This window comes from Xiphophorus hellerii, chromosome 19 (assembly GCF_003331165.1).
Source record: "Xiphophorus hellerii strain 12219 chromosome 19, Xiphophorus_hellerii-4.1, whole genome shotgun sequence".
NCBI lineage: Eukaryota > Metazoa > Chordata > Actinopteri > Cyprinodontiformes > Poeciliidae > Xiphophorus > Xiphophorus hellerii.
In genome coordinates, this window is record NC_045690.1 from 14,489,510 (window position 1) to 14,506,673 (window position 17,164).

The following is a 17,164-nucleotide window of genomic DNA, read 5'->3' on the forward strand; positions in this document are numbered from 1 at the left end:
TCCAAATGGTTATGAGGTATGAAGCAGAGTTTGGGATCCTCTCATGAAGCCATGTACTTGGGTAGCTGAGAATGTAAATGATCTGAGACGCCCTGTGGCTTCATTTTGTGGTTAGGTGGGTAGCCTGGGTCTTCTCTAACAAACACGACACTCTAAAACACGCCTACTGATGTCGAGTCTATGTCTTCAAAAGAACATTAAAGGATTAAGGGATGTTTAAACCATCACTCTAAAAGGGAGTTTATAAAGACATGATGAGCACACTGTCTGTATTGTTTAAATCCATCATAGCATGTACATAAGCATTTCAGAATCCCCAACACTAAGATTAAAACAAAGAAACCACAGTAGGAAATTCCTGTGATCTACTATTACGTAGCGTAGTAGCTGTAGCCACAAATCTGTAATATCTGACAAGTCCTGCGTGCTGGCTTTGTGGAGCAGTAAAAAGCAGTCGCCAGACAAAGCACCACAGATTCAATTTAAATGCAACTGAAATCCTGGCAATAAACTCCTTCTATAGCCGCCGCTTTATATGGCAAAGAAATGCACTGCATCTGCAACAAAGTGAAAGAGTTGATGAGAATCGCATGCATAATATAAATAGTTTTACACTCTCCCCATCCTGGAAAAAATCTAAACTGAGCGAGTAACAATTCAACAAATCACCTGTTGATAAAGAACAAGCAGTGTGAGTGTCCATTCAGCACATACAGAACTGGGGAGAAACCTTTTCCTCACAATGTCCCTTTTATTTGCGACACACTGCAACTGAACTTACATGCATAGCATACGGTAAGAGTTATCCTCTTTGAAGACAAGCTTTAAGCTATAAGTTTCAATAAATACCCACATTTTGGTGGCATGATGCTTGAATGGGATTTAAAGTATACCATGAATCAAGGATCTAGATCAGCTTCTGATGTAAACAGAAGGATATATTGTTTACACCAAGAAACAATACCTCAAAAGTTCGACATAGTAAGAAAAACCTACAGGAAAAGTTTACCAGTATATCTTGACTACAACAAATATCACATGTCAAAAGAGAGGAAACATAAAATGTTGTTTATACTAAACCAAAACTTTTTTAAACAGTCTCTGTTTTCTGTTGAATAGCTGTGTTTATAACAGCTGTACATGAAAACTTTATGCAAAACAATTGTATTTGCAACATGAGAAGTGCATAAATCATAACACTCATGTGAAATCTAGTTTATTATGTCAAACAGTGACGCATGACAGCTGAAATAGTCACAGTGTGGCTAAATACTTTGTAACCTTTCATGATTCTGTTATTTTTTCCGTTCTAACATCATCATCTCTCAAAGTGTCTTTTTGATGTTTTTCATCAGTTCATGGGGAATAAAGTGTATCTTTGTGAAAGGTTGTGGTAGCAAAATCCCCAAAGACCCAATTTACGACCACAACATCCTAGATAGTTTAATGGGATTTTATATGACATTCCAACATAAAGTGATGCATAATTGTGAGTGGAAAGGCTTAAAAAAAGAGAAAAACTCTGAAAAGTTTGATGTGTTTAGTATTAGCATGCTCATCCTATAGCTCCCTCTGACGCCCCGTAAAAACAAACATCATTTATTGTAATCATATCATTTCTCCATCAGATTCACACATAAGCTAGAGCTTCCCCATTCATTCTAAAATACGTAGCTCCCGCTTACTGGAATTGGATAGAGGCCATCTATGAACATTGATTTTCAAGTCTTGCCACTAATTCTCAATTGAATTCAGAGCTGGACTTTGACTGGACTATCCTGACAAATGCATCTGCTTTGATCTAAGCCATTTCATTGTAGTTCTGGCTGCATGTTCTCCTGCTGGAAGGTGAAACCGCCACTCTAGTCTCAAGTCTTTTGCGACCTCTAGCAAATTTTCTTTCCTGACTATCCTTCATTTAGCTCTTAGCTCCTTCCATCTTGTATTCAACTCTGACCCCTGCCTGTTCAGGGTCATGTACAGCGATAGCTTTACACATCACACATAGTCTTTTGAATGTAGGCCCAACTGTTGTGATCAGTCATCTGACCATGTTTGAATGTTCTTTGCCGTGCAAATTGGGCTAATAACTCTTCAACACTGATTTATTTATTTTTTTCCATTAAGATCAGATTTATGGAGTAGTCATGTAATGGTTATGCAAGTATTTTGAAAATCATACATCATTTTCCATCTCTCAATTATGCATTACTGTATGTTGGCCTGTCAAATACAATTCAAATATACTACCATGACGTTTCTGAATGTAACTTGACAAATTGTGAGGTTGATTAAATAGTGTAAATGTTTTTTCAAGGCCCTGTAAAAAATATCTTTAACTGCATAATTAATCCATGAAAAAGCCAAGAGCCAGAGTGAAATGTTTAGAAGAAATAAAAAACTATTGATCAAGACCATGTAAAAAAGAAACGTCTAGCACACTGGAAGGAAAAAAAGAGGAGGCTTTTACATTATATATTTTTTGATAATGATATATTTTTTGAAACATCTTGGGCTTAAAGGTCATTTATTTAAAGGTGAGCAGAGTGTATTACCTAAGAGATACCAGATGCTTTACCTAAGACTGCGCTGCATAAATCCTCCAACATCTGGCCAAATAATCAGGAGATGCTGCTTGCTTCCAGCTGCCTTCCAATTTTTATACTGCAGAGGACGCGAATCACTGATCTTTCTGAGCAAATACATACACATGCATGCACTCTCTGAACTGAAAGGCTCAAAATGTATCCTCTTCCAGTGGGACTGGATTCCAGACCTACGTGCCATGGCCAAGTACAATAGAGTAATGTTTAGACACTGATGTTTCCTCGCGCTTCCATCTCTCTTTTTATCCCCTGCTACCAGCCCTCCAAGCTGGGTATATCCAACAGCAAAAGAAATTCACTATATTACATCTAATTTTTCCGCGGTGTACATTACCCATAAGACATAGGTGGCTAACAGTGTCCAAGAAGGGCTTCCAAAACGACAAAGAAGCTTTGAGTTACCAGCCAGAAGAAGCACTGTTTTTGATTAAAAACAGTGTCTTTTTTTTTTTTACATTTCAGCTGAGAACATCATAGGAATGTTTATCCTCATTTTACTTTATTGTGTGTGGGTCAAACGGAGCAACAAGGGTTACTAAACGCTGTCATACTTGATTTCTTTGTGATGCAAAACAAACATGGCCATGTCAGCACTTCTTGGGGTGAAAGGAGGAAAACAATAGATTGTAGGGGTGATAAATACATGGTGGCATATATGAGGGTAACGGGCACAAACTGCCAAACCACTGAGAGTGATCCAAGGTAGGGATGAGGCGTGGTCATGCTGTAAACATATCTATCTTATTGGTGTGTGAAGTGAGCCATAAACCCACAATAGTGGGTGCCAGTGCTGTAGTACTCGAGACCGGTCTTGGTCTTGAGACCAGTTTTTGATGGTCTCGTCTCGGACTCGACCCCATTTGGTCTCGGTCTTGTCTCGGTCTCGGGCGCTGAGGACTTGGGATTTTATTTCAAGACCAGTCAAGACCGCAACTGTGGAAATATCACAAAACTTATAGCATACTGCCGAGTTTATTTGTTAACATGTTTGTTTTCACTGGATGCAAAATGCACCGATTAAAATCCAAGCAATAACGTGACTTACCAATTATGTGTTTCTGTTACTCCCCCCTCTCCCTCCCCACCTTTCACTCGCACGCACCGCTCCAAGACATGCGCAGGGGTTTTCTTTGAGCTGCAGAAGATGTCTGTCTAATCGTCAGTAATAGAACTGTGCTGCATAAATCATAAGAAATCCGATGGCGACATGACATGCTGGGTATGGTTTGTTAAAATTTGTTAATGCTGGGGCGTGCTGTGGTGGCGCAGGGGGTTAGCACGCCCCACGTTTGGAGGCCTTAGTCCTCGACGCGGACGTCGCGGGTTCGACTCCCGGTCCCGACGACCTTTGCCGCATGTCTTCCCCCCTCTCCTCACCCTCCTTCCTGTCTGCCTACTGTCGAAAAAATACGAGCCACTAGCGCCGCAAAAACTCTTCGGAGAAAAAAAAAAATTGTTAATGCTATGACTTATGCCATTTTCCTTTTAGAAAGAAGAACCTTATTAATGCTTCTAAACAAGCTGTTCTTATTCAGTCTTTTTCTAACTGTACTGTTAGGAATAACTGCCTGGAGGCCTCTAGAGCATCGCATGTAGCTTTAGGGGCTTTCATCTTTTCTCTGAGCATTAAATGGGTTAATCTTGGGGTAAAGCATACTGAGGCATCAAACCCTGAAAATTTGATTTGAAAATTTGTTTTGTTCTGCATTGTATAATAATAATTCATGTTTTAACCCCTCCCAGACTGATGGATAGGAACTACTGCTTCTTTGTGATCATTGTTGAGGTCTTACCTATTTGGACTTGCCTATTGTACCTATTGTTATCACACACACCCAACTGCTCCACATTAAACAACTATCAAAACTTCTGCTTTTACAGAGGTGCTCACAAAGATAATGAACACTACATCAAGTCCATCTGATAAGGAAAAATTGTATTTGTCATCTTTTTTTTTTTTTTTAAGAAGCAATTTGAATTTTTTTACTAAATTATTTTGCATTTGCATGTTTAGTACTAAGAATTAGAAACTGCATCCAAAAGCTGTTAAATTTTATATTTACCTAGTATTTAGACAAAGACCTGTAAAATTAGGCCATTGTACTACCATTACACATAGTTTTACAAGAAGTACACGTGTTAAATTGCAGCAGAGAGACTGTGAACATCTTTGGATTCATTCACATTGCATAGCAAATTAATGCCAGGACTCATTTTGGCTTAGTTAAGTTAGTGACTATCAGGAAGAACTCAGGGGAGCTCTAACAGAATCGTCATAAAACAGCCTGAGATCGTCTCGTAAAAAGCACAGGTTGGAAGCCCACTATAAGTGGATGGAAATTTGAATGCCTCCCAGTTCTGGGAAAGCTTAGGAATGTTGTGAAAGATATTCTGACGCTCGAGGGACTCAACACCCTGACAGTGATCTGGTGTTGATGTTTTTTGGTTGGGTACCGCAGGAATAACACCGAGAGCAAATTGTAGATGTGAAAGATGTTCACAGCTAAAAAATGTAATGAAATATCTACAGAAGAACTTGCAAATGTTGAGAGAACTCACTGATTCTATTTCTGCCTTCCTTTAGTTGTTCTCCAAGCCTTCTGGCCTCATCTGATCTGGTGAAAAGAAGAAGCCAAATATTTTTTTTACACTAAATTTAATGAATGGAAAACTGCAATTAAGGAAATAACCAAGGCGTGTGCTTTGAGGTGCGACAATTATGAAAAAGATAAAACAAAAATGTGTTAGCAACTTTACTGTATCAGAAGGAATCTTAAAAGCAAGCTGAAGCCATATAACACTGTGTGAAGAATATCTTGTTCCTTTTGTCACTCACCTTTCTTTGAATATATTCGTATTCTCTTCAATGGTTTGATGTTCCTCGTGATCTCTTATGAATATTTCAAATGCTTCCTGTTTTCCCATTGACAACTTTGAACCTGAGGAAATAAAAATCTGTACTGAAACACAAAATACTCATAAAGCACCATTCAAAAATATTAATACTACTTTAATAGTGCACCATGTTGAGGTTTGTGGTTTGCAATCACAGACCTCAACGTATAAACAATAACATATTGTTCCATGAAAATATTAATATATATTTCCACGGGAAATATATATTAATATTTTAAAGTCACATATAATCTTTTTAAAACCAGTAAATCAAATTTGAAACTACTTAGGTATAACATCAGATTTTTTTTATTGGCTTCTTTTCTTGTGTTTCATCTTTAGCTAGTGACAAACAGATGCTTAGCTTTGGACAAATGAAAAACAATTATAATTGCACATGCTGGGTTAGAGCTTGAGATCTGTATCTCTAAACTGCCTCCAGCAAACAGTTTACTGGATTCATGACTGATTCATCAGTCCTGAATCATGGCTGTTACTCACTGGACAACATAGTATGGGACTCTAATCTCTAAAATATTTGCTTAACTAAACCCATCATTCAAATTACCTTATTTACAATGTCTGTGTTTGTCATATTCCCCTAAAACAAATCTAATAACTATGGGAAAATTAGACAGAACTGTGGTCTCTCCCACATCCTTTGACTCCGATCTGGCAGCCAGATGTGGGCTGAACCCCCCAACCTTCCACCTTTTACCAAGGACAAACCACAAGAACAATTAGACTGTTGTTCAGGGTTAGGAGGGATATAAACACAAAGATAAACAGCATGTCAGCAACACCTACTACAGCCCACCCCCTCCAACATAAACTTCTACAAATTAGGACATAAAATTATTTTGAACCCCACATCCTCACTGTTTTATATGCTCGTAATGATTTTAATAGGGATTTTTCCTTAAGATCTATACATGTGCTTTAAATATAGTTTTTCATTTGGAACATCATATCATAGACGGTCATTTTAGATTTTTGTGTGTTTTTTTGTGATCCAACACTGTTTGATTTAACAAAGGTGTTATCAAGATGGAAAAATATCCTATTTTGCACAAGAAGTAAACTTAAGTAAATGCTCAATCTTGGAAAACCCCAAACTTGACATCAGTTTCCAATATTTCCACTATTGTTACTTTTGTGACATTTGCAAAGGGGCATACACAGGGTTCTGACTTGTTTGAGAATTATAGCTGTTTAGTAAATGATTTGTGTTTCTTCATTTTTGGAAAGTCTTGACTAAAACCAGCAGCCAACATGCAGACATACATTGTTGGAGCCAATCTCAACAATTCACTGTTGGGCTTTCACAGGGGAACCGTTTGGCTTGCATGAACAGCAACATACCAGGAATATCTCAGAGAAACATCACATCATTTCATACACTAACATAGCTAGAGAGGTATTAAAACTACACGGATACAAGGACACTGTCTCTTTTTTTTTCTCCTTCTCTTTGCTTCAAGTGTTGAGAAACCGCAACCAGCTTAAAACAGATAAGATGGCACTAATCCTCAAATTTGGATAATTTGACTCACCAATGTTTTTCTTTTGTTTATTAATTTTGCATAATTTTGTTTATTTAAATTATGCAATGGGGAAACATTACATAATAAAAGCATCAAATAAAATGAGCGTAGATATAATGGGTCCTAATATATACTGTATATACAGTATATACAGTATATATATATATATATATTAATCTAATCTCAAGTATATTGAAACTCTCAATTTCATTCCAGACAGACACTGTTAATAAATCATAAAAAATGGAAAGCAGTGAAGGGGGGGGGGGGGGGGGGGGGGGGGGGGGTACTGCTTTTATTATTTAAACATCAAACAAATTTGTTTAACTTAATATGGTCAGCTCTGTAAAAACAGATTTTTTTGCAGTTTGCTGCTCTGAAGCAAACTAGTAGAGTTAACACAATGCCAAGATAGGAGGACATCAGCAGTGACCTCAGGGAAGCAACTGTTGCTGACTATCGATGTGGGTTTCCAAGCCAAACAATTTAGGAATCACTACTTTACAGTAAAAAAAGAGTCTTCATAAATGGAAACCATTTTAATAAAAGTTGCTAATGTTACTCACATTGAACATCAAGCAAAGTTTTGATCAAATTCACCAAGTTTAGAGCATGCAGTGTTTAGAGGAACTGTAAAGTACTTTTCAGAAGCTAGAGACCTCAGTTAGCACGGCAAACATAAAAGTTTATGACAGCATAATCAGAAAAGGACTATGTATCTTGCTTGGAACATAAAAGAAAAATATTTCCTACCTCTAAAATAAATAGCAACACAAATTGAGTTTACAAATTTGCACCTGAAGAACCACAATGCTGCGGCAACAATGTTCTTTGGAAAGATGACAGGTAAAGCTATTTGGCAATAATACACAAGCACAACAGAATTTGCCTCACAGAAACCAGAGCGGTTGCTGACTGCAGAACATGAAGTGTTGGATAAATATTAAACTCCAACATATAAACATTTAGTGACCTATTGAGCAATATACAAAGACCTTTGCAGCACATTTGTTTTGGATTAAAACAGAGCAATGAAGAATGATGTAATGTGCACATAGTTTGGTATTTCCAGATGCCCAGGAATGATAGATGTTGCAGTACATTAAAATTCAATTCCTGGAATATACTGGACATTCTGTCTATTTTAAAGTAATTTGATCAATAAAGCTGATATATTAACAACTATTCTTTTAAATAGTGTTATTTTAAGAGAAGATCATATCAAAGGTCACAAAAAAATCTAAAAAAATTCAAAATCTTTTCAATCATAAAAAGAGTTGAAAAAACAGTAACACACTACAGATGTTTTTGTAAATTTTAAATGGTTCTTATTGTAATGTAAAATTCAGTAACAAAAACCGTTACTATTTATTTTTATTTAAAGAATCAAAGAAAAAAACAAACATAAGAAACATTTCTTTCCAAACCAGATGTATAAAAAGTGTCCTAATGACTAAAACACTGACAAATGAGTAGAAAAACAACTAAACATATTTAAATTTCCAGCAAACATAATGCAATGGTTTCTTTGGCCACAATTTAGTCAATAGTCATCAGTTTTATGATGCTGAATTAACTCCGGATCTCTGCACAGTGATAGTCAATATCACTATAGGCAAATAAAGTTTCTTCAGTAATCCTCCTGAAACAGTTTAATGGACTCTTAAATAGATCTTTTATTTCCCAAATTGCAAAGCTTCTCGTTACAGCACCAACTGTTCCCTGCTGCTTAACAGCTGATAGAGCTTAAAGTGTGTTCTGCTCAAACTGTAAGAGCAAACAAAGCAGAGAAGAAGATTCAGCATGAAGTGTGATGAAATGGGAGAAGCATTCCAAGCCAGACACATCATTGCTAGCAAGGGTTTGCAGGACCTAGGAATTCTGTTTTTCCTAGCGTGAATAAATGGGATCAATATTCATGGATAAAATATCTAACATGGCTAATGTACAATTTAGTTTATGAATACAGTCCTATCTCATTTTAGTTCAGGATATCAATTTAATGTTGGAAAAAAAACTTCCCAACAGTAACATCAACTGTTACTAAAAATCAGAACAATTACTTTCTTGCTGTCACAAATATTAACTTTATTACTGAAGCTTTCCAGCTTCCGTGAGATACTCTAAGAAACAAATGGGAAAAGAGAAACTATTCACTTACAATGACCAAGGTGAGAGATTGATTTATTTGCTTTGCAATAGGACGAGAGAAATTTTAAATTGCTGGAAAAGAAATTAAGAAAACTTGGAACTGCAATGATGTTTTTAAAAATCAGCTAATTAAGGAAGTAGGTAATTGAGTTTAATCTCTTCCAGAGAACAATCTCTCTGATTATCATTTCCAAACAATAAAGGAACAGATTTTTTCTAATTAAACACATTTCTTTCCATTCATGATTCCCACTGGAAAAACATGCACATTTCAAAAGGTCTCATTAAGATATTAATTAGCAACGTGGAAGGTGTGATCTTTCTGTGGAAACTACAAAAACAACAGAAAACATCAAAACCTTTAAAGAATGAAGTATAAATTAATCTTAATTATCCTATCCATTTTTTGAAATTTATGTAAAAATAAACACATTTTTTAACACATGACCCTTAGGAGTCATGCCCCATTAAACATTCCTCGTTTAATGGAAGGTTAGTTAAGAGAATCAACTGTGATCCAGAATCATTTGTTCTGAGTATGAGTCAAAGGAACAAGAGCACTTAACTGCAGCTGCGGTCTGATTCTTTATCAGTATTTAACTTCCCTTCGACCCACAAACAGGGTAGGATTATCTAAGATTTTAGATACAATACATGATGTCATGTATTTCTTCTGCGCTAGAGCTGCAGGTTTTCCCTGGAGGGTGGGGCTGAGCTGGGTGCTCCCACACACCTGCACTGCATCAAGCCTCATTAATGGCTGAGTAAGAGGAAGTGGCTACAATGCCTGAGTATTAACATCAGCTTGCCGTTGGGTTCCCTATTTGTTACTTTATGCATTTGATCTTTATGATAATACCTTCCCTGTTCTCTCTTTCTGAAGGCTACCTCTTTGTGTGCTCCTGGAACATAATCTCTAAGTTATTCAGATTTCCTCCACTTACTACTTTTGCATCATTCTCCTATGACCAACAACCTTAAGATTTCTCTTCATCTCTTCATCAAACCCACCTGTCTGGCTTCGAACAAGCTCTTAGCTTCCACCTGCAAACCCGGTCCACTCCTACCTCAGCTCCAGCCCCACCCTACCTTTCACCATGCAAACTAACACCCTGTACTCTACCATTGTATATTCCTTGTTAATAATAATTTTTTGAACCATTTCATCTTTGTCTCCTGAGAGTATCTTGCATTTGGGTCAGAAGTCTAACTAAAACCAAGGCACATATTTCTAATAAATCTAACTGTAGATGGGTTTAGAGAGCTTACTGGCAAACGTTGTCTTTGAAATAAGGTTTTGACTGTTGCATTAAAACCATGCTATTACACTCAGTGTGAGTAAAACACACTTTTTGATCCTACAGAACAGTCAGACTTTCAGCGGGATATTAAAGTAACAATGCAGGTAAAAAAAATTTCCCCATTACAGATTTGTTGCAAGATATTATGTACCACTGTAGTGAATTACAAGCACATTTGGCTCCCCATATATTGCTTTTAAATCTCTGGGTCGAGTACCAGTCTGTCTGGTATCCAAAGTACTGTTCTTAAAACATTTCTCATGACTTCCTCGCCAGAAAAAAATTGCCTTATGAACTACTTCTTGAGCATGATTCATTGTTATCATTACTTTTGTCTTTAGTGTCTCTTATGTGATTCTTGAGTTTGCCCTGTATGTAACATCATCACTGTTAAGACTGTTGCAGATCTCCGTGATGTTGGTTTAGAAATTTGCATTTGTGCTACTATATAGTTATATATAGACAACTGGGAACAGCTTCACTGCAAACTGACTAGCCACTGCTTTGCTCCAGGAGTATGCTGCCACTTTTTTGTGCTCTGAAGATGACTTCTGCTTGTTTAACTTTACACTTTTTATAGTTGGTTTAGCACCATTCTCTGAGATTTTTAGTGACGTTTATGGAATTAGAATGTCAGAGAATTAGAGTCTTGAAAAGAGAAAATGTCAAAATTGATACGACTAGAAGTGAATCAGGAAAACAATTCCAGACTGGACTAATATGATATATGGAATCATAGGAGCTCATCAATGGCAACAGGACAATGGATGCTCAATAAAAATACTGAGCTCATTAGTTTTTTTACCCCATCAAATAGGGAGAGCGATTTATTAATGGTGAGTCATAATTGGAGAAAGAATTGTCCAATTAAAGTTTTGCTAATTAAAGTTAGCAAAAACTTTCATTTCTCTGCGAGGACCACTTGGATGATAAAGTCTAGCCTTCATGGCATGACATGACAAAGTGATTAATGAAGGTTGCATGTGATCTATCAGTGATTTTATAATCTGCTGGTTTGCAGGCATACCTCAGAGCTCTTCCTTCTGTCCTGCCCCTTTATATGACTGATCATTAATTCTGTCTGAGTTAAAACATGTGCTTGTTTTTCAGCAGGGACCCCATATTGTTCGCTCTATTTCCAAAACTGGGCACTATTGCAGAAAAATGTCAAAGTATATGAGGGAGCTGTGGTTCGGACAGACAACAGCACAGCTTCATGAGTTTCTGGCTCACACATCAATGCTCGATGGCTATGACCAAACTTTTTAAAGGGGTTGAGTTTATCGTCACACTTAAAGCTCCACTGAAGCAAAATTCACCAGGAAAAGCTCAATAATTGTTGCCTCTGGCTTGAAACATAAAAGCTCAACTGTCTTAAATGTCAGCAACCTCTGCGTTCTTGTTTCACTTTAAACAGCTAGAAAAACAATACTGACAATGTACAAACATCTGCTGTGTTAAGTGTTGCAATTGAACATTGTTATTATCTTCAAAGGTTTAGATTGTAATCTGTGTCCCAGAGAAAAACAGGAAGGGTAACTAATCAATTTAAGCTTGAGTGGTCACAAAAGTGACCAGCAGTATGGTTCATTAGTTCATATTCGAAATTGTTTCCAGCACACAGTGACCAGAAGGAAAACAAAGCAAATAAGTGTTTTTAAGTAATTATTGTGGATTTACAAACTGCAAACTGAGTTGAATAGAGGTTCTATTACAATGACATACTGTCTGAACTGTGTTTGGATAAATATTGCAAAGTTCTCTTGGCCTCTGCTACACCCGTCATGATCCACTGAGAATTACAATTTTCAAACTCATCAAGTTTTTACAAGCAACAAATTATATGTCTAATATATTGTGCTGTCTACAGCTGTGCTGCTGAGACAACAGTATGAAAAAGAAATCTTTTAATTATCCCACAATCCCACAGTTTGCATTCTACAAAAATTAAAGACGTGTGAAGTCAGATCCGGAATCCAAGATCCTGGTCACGGCCCACAGCTCACAATAGACAGCCACAGTCTATATGACTGCATAAAGCTGTCTACATTCCAGCTGAGAGAGATCACCTGCTTGAAGACTCAACACCCAATTTATCACAAACTTATCTCTTGATCCAGATCTGGAAGGTTGAATGTCATGTTGAAATTTTTCTGAAAGTCTTTTAGCTGTATTTACTGCTGTCTGGTGGCAGTGAACAGCTACAATTTTGGAAACTTCCAGCTCAATCTGATTGGCTGCTTGCCACAATTGTAGGTTTAGGAGTCCTTATTATTCTGCCTTTTGGGCGTACCTGTTCTAGATTTTTCTGCACAAAAAACCCCAGAAAGAATTAAGATAATTCTAAAATCAATCCAGCAAAGTGCAAGTAATAAAGTGGCCACTTTTGTGTAATATCATAAAATTATTTTAGTTTTTAACTGAGGAACTACTCTGCTAAAATTGAAGTGTCATAAACAAGAATATATTATTACTAAAATTGTGTTTCTGAAAATAGAGAAAGAACAAAATGTGTAAATACCTATTTTCATATACTGCCCAGCTCGTCCTCGTCCCACCGGAACCGTTTCCATGTTTTCTTCTCTAAACTGTGGCATTGTGGACACTTTTTGGTCCTCTGCCGGCAGAGTTACCATGTTTTCCACTTTTAACTGAACTGCTGTTGATGCTTGGCCTTCCCGGTCCACTCCAAAGCTGTTCGGGTTTCCTTCACTAAACCAACGGCCTGTGCACACTTCTTCTCTTTGGTTTGTTGGTAAGGTGTCCACATTTTGCTCTTCCAACTGCGGCGCTGTGGAAACCTCTCTGCTATGATCCTCTGTAAAGGTTTCATTATTTCCTTCATTATTCTGACGCACTGGATATGGTTGACATGCATGGCCTGTGGCAGAGTTGTCAGCCTTTCTTACTCTAAACTGTGGCATTCTAAACATTTTTTCACTATGGTCTCTTGTTGAAGTTTTATTTCCTCTCCTCAAGTGAAGCCTTGTGAATCCTTGTCTTCCACAGTTTTTGAAAAATGTCTCCATCTTTGTTTCTTTAGGCTGTGAAACAGGCTGTGTGCTCGAGAACTTCAACGAGGGCAGCACTTCGGCATCAGTAATGTAAGCAAGCCGTGCGATGGCATCATCTGCTCTTTCCTTTTCTTTCTTCAGTGTTTTCACAAGGATACCTGCAGCAACTGGTTAAGGACTCAGCAAACGCAGCAAGGAGAACATATTTAACTTAATAGCGAATGCATTGGAATTCACAAAGAACAAAAATAAAAAGCTTAAAATAAACATCTCCGGACAGATATTTAGGAATACCCTAACAGCTAATTTTAGACTTTATGCTCTTTTTGTAAAATTCAACTCACAAGTGACCTTTTTCCAGTTGATCATACATTTCCATAATGATATCATAGGGTGCTGACATGTCCTATCTGGTCTTAGAGGCTTGGAATGGTGTCATAGTTTGGAATGTATTAGTGGAGAGCAGAAGATCCAGAAGGACAGCAGTGATACTGTCCAAATATTACAATATCCTTTACTATTTTTTAGTTTTTCTTACTCTAATACTGCTATATCAAATCCAGTGAAAGGAATTGTCTTCAGAAACCTGTGTGTAATTTAATCTGTGAATCCAGTTGTTCTGTTAAGGCCTCAGGGGTTTGCCAGAGAACCTTATTGAACAAACAGCATCACAGCAACCAAGGAACATATCAGATAGGTGTGATCATAAAGTTTTAAAAGAAGCTTAAAGCAAAGTTAGATTAGAAAACATCTCAACTTCAAAATCTCATGGAGCATTAGGAAGACTCCTAATAGAACATGGATGACAATAGCTAGAAAGATATACCCATCCAGTTAAACTGTAACTGAAAACTAACACAGCATATCACAATAAAATCATCATATCTACAATGAAACATGGAAAAGAGAAGCTGCTTTGGAATGCTTGAGACTAAAGGGCTCAAATTTTATAAGATAGGGTACCGTCTGGTAAAAAACTCTCCCTGTGTGATAGCAAGCTTTCTTGTTTGTTTAGTTTAAAAATGAAGAATGAGAGGTGGAACTGTAAGTTCTTAGACTTTTTAAACTCTTGTCATATTTCTGTTTATAGTCAGAGTAATGAGAAATAACCTGAGTAAAGAAAAACACAACATACTGACTGATAAGTGATAAGAACTACTTGCAACGGCAAACAGAAAGCAAGAGATCAAACTTGTCTCCAAATTGAAACTGATTGGTGAAAATGAGAGGATGAATGACATGTTTGGGAACCAGTTTGGTCTTTTTACACATATCTGTACATGAATGAACAATCAAACAGTTGAGAATTAATGCAACTCCTACAATAATGTCAATGGAAGTGTGTTTGATGCCATAATCCAAACCCATAATTTAAAGTCACACTGCACATTAGGAAGCTATTCAGTTTTCTTACAGTGAGAATAACAGACATCTTTGTGGGAAGACTGTAACTATCGTGGTTACCAGATATTTTGGGATGTTCAAATTAGAGTAGTTTTTTGGATGATGAGTAGATAATTTTCTAAAGGAGCTGGAGAAGCTATTGTATGTCCTTGTCAGTCAACACAAAAGGGATGTCAGTGGTAACAAAATGTTTCCAGCGAAAACCAACCATTGCCAACACTGCCAATTCCAACATATCAAATAACATACAAAGGCCAAGTTTTACAGGAAAATCCAACTTTTCTGAGAACTTCAATAATTTTACTGGTTGATAATACACAGTCTGCCCTCTATTAAAAATTGCAATAGACCAGCCATTACTTAAAAACTACTTCTAACCATCTTTATTCTACAAGAATATTTCAAAAATTCAATTTCTTTGTAAAATAAGAATTTGTTATGTATTAATGTTTGTTCCAGGTGTTTTTCTATTTGGGTTTCATACTATTCATAGAAAAAAAATAACAATAAAAAATAACTGATTATTGGTTAAATTCAAGAGACTATTCCATTCTTCTTTTAGATCACACACCAATATGTCAATCTGTTGAGCATATTTGAATACATCCTGTGTTTAATCTAATCTAAAACCACACTTATATTAATTTCCCTTATTTAGTTAGCTAGCTAATAACAGAAATAATCTTCAATTCATACAGGCTATCACCTTGGATTGCAGCTTTTTTAATACCAAGATCCCATCATGGTAAAGTTGACCACAAAACTCAAGTGACTGTTGAAAACTTCAGTGAGGTTTCACGTAAGTTCTGTGAACCGCTTCGCATGTCATTTACTTAACATTTTGTGGTCAAACTCAGTCCCAAAGCGCTCTCCTCATCTGTCTCAACTCTCCTCCTTAAACTATCCAATGACATCACAGAAAATAAAAGTACTTTGAAAGTAACTGCTGACAAATTTACCACAAACTGCTACAATTTCAGTGTATGCTATAAGTATTTTATTACTGATGAAAACTTAAATTAATAGCTTGCATTCATATGCATTTGATTATAAGTCCAATTAAAGCTGCAAGCAGCCTCGGGCGGCCCTCGCAGCAAGCGCCGCTCCGGCCTATTGGCCACCGCGGGGGTTCCGGCCACCGCAGAAGCTCTCGCGCGTTTTCCAGAGCCGCAGCCCGCTCCCCACCGCAGAAGCTCTGCCGCAGTTTCCAGCACCGCCGCCCGCTAGCCGCTGCAGAAGCTGTCGCGCATTTTCCCCAAATTACATCTCAAACCCGTTGGGCTCTTTAGAGCAGAACAAAGGTCATACATATCCAGTTTGGCGCCAATCGGATGATCCATGTGTGAATTAGAGCCAAACGTATGTATATGGCGAGGGACTGATATTCGCCATTTGGCCACGCCCACACGGTTCAGCCAGCAGTGAGCATTGACAGAGTTTATCATCCGAATCATCTTGATTAGGTCAAGAGAGCCATAAACGGAGCTTTCCAAGGAAAAAAACGGCACTTCCAGTTCCGAGGGGGCGGGGCTTAGATTACGTCATAATATGATGACGTAGGATCGACGGGCAAGCCTCCAGGATCACTCAGGCCAAGTTTGATGCAGCTCGGTCAAAATATGTGGAATGTAGAGGCAAACGTATACGAACGGCGTTGCCGCCATTGAAAACTCTTGGCACTTTAAAGCAAGCGAGACCAACTTCCTATCTGTCATCCAACACAGAATCACCTTGATTAGGTCAAGAGAGCCATAAACAGAGCTTTCCAAGGAAAAAAACGGCACTTCCGGTTCCGAGGGGGCGGGGCTTAGATGACGTCACAATGTGATGACGTAGGATCGACGGGCAAGCCTCCAGGATCACTCAGGCCAAGTTTGATGCAGCTCGGTCAAAATATGTGGAATGTAGAGGCAAACGTATACGAACGGTGTTGCCGCCATTGAAAACTCTTGGCACTTTAAAGCAAGCGAGACCAACTTCCTATCTGTCATCCAACACAGAATCACCTTGATTAGGTCAAGAGAGCCATAAACAGAGCTTTCCAAGGAAAAAAACGGCACTTCCGGTTCCGAGGGGGCGGGGCTTAGATGACGTCATAATGTGATGACGTAGGATTGACGGGCAAGCCTCCAGGATCACTCAGGCCAAGTTTGATGCAGCTCGGTCAAAATATGTGGAATGTAGAGGCAAACGTATACGAACGGCGTTGCCGCCATTGAAAACTCTTGGCACTTTAAAGCAAGCGAGAC

General features: G+C 37.7%; 1 protein-coding gene across 1 annotated transcript in view; it reads right to left on the reverse strand.

Moving 5' to 3' along the window:
- The window catches only part of kif6 (kinesin family member 6), a 95,150-nt gene that overhangs the window by 11,414 nt on the left and 66,572 nt on the right, over nt 1–17,164 (reverse strand). The window contains exons 13-15 of the mRNA XM_032548172.1: nt 13,019–13,669; nt 5,443–5,545; nt 5,166–5,221 (exon numbers count right to left, since the gene is read on the reverse strand). Coding sequence (XP_032404063.1) covers nt 5,166–5,221; nt 5,443–5,545; nt 13,019–13,669 — 810 coding nt within the window. The remainder of the gene's footprint in view (nt 1–5,165; nt 5,222–5,442; nt 5,546–13,018; nt 13,670–17,164) is intronic.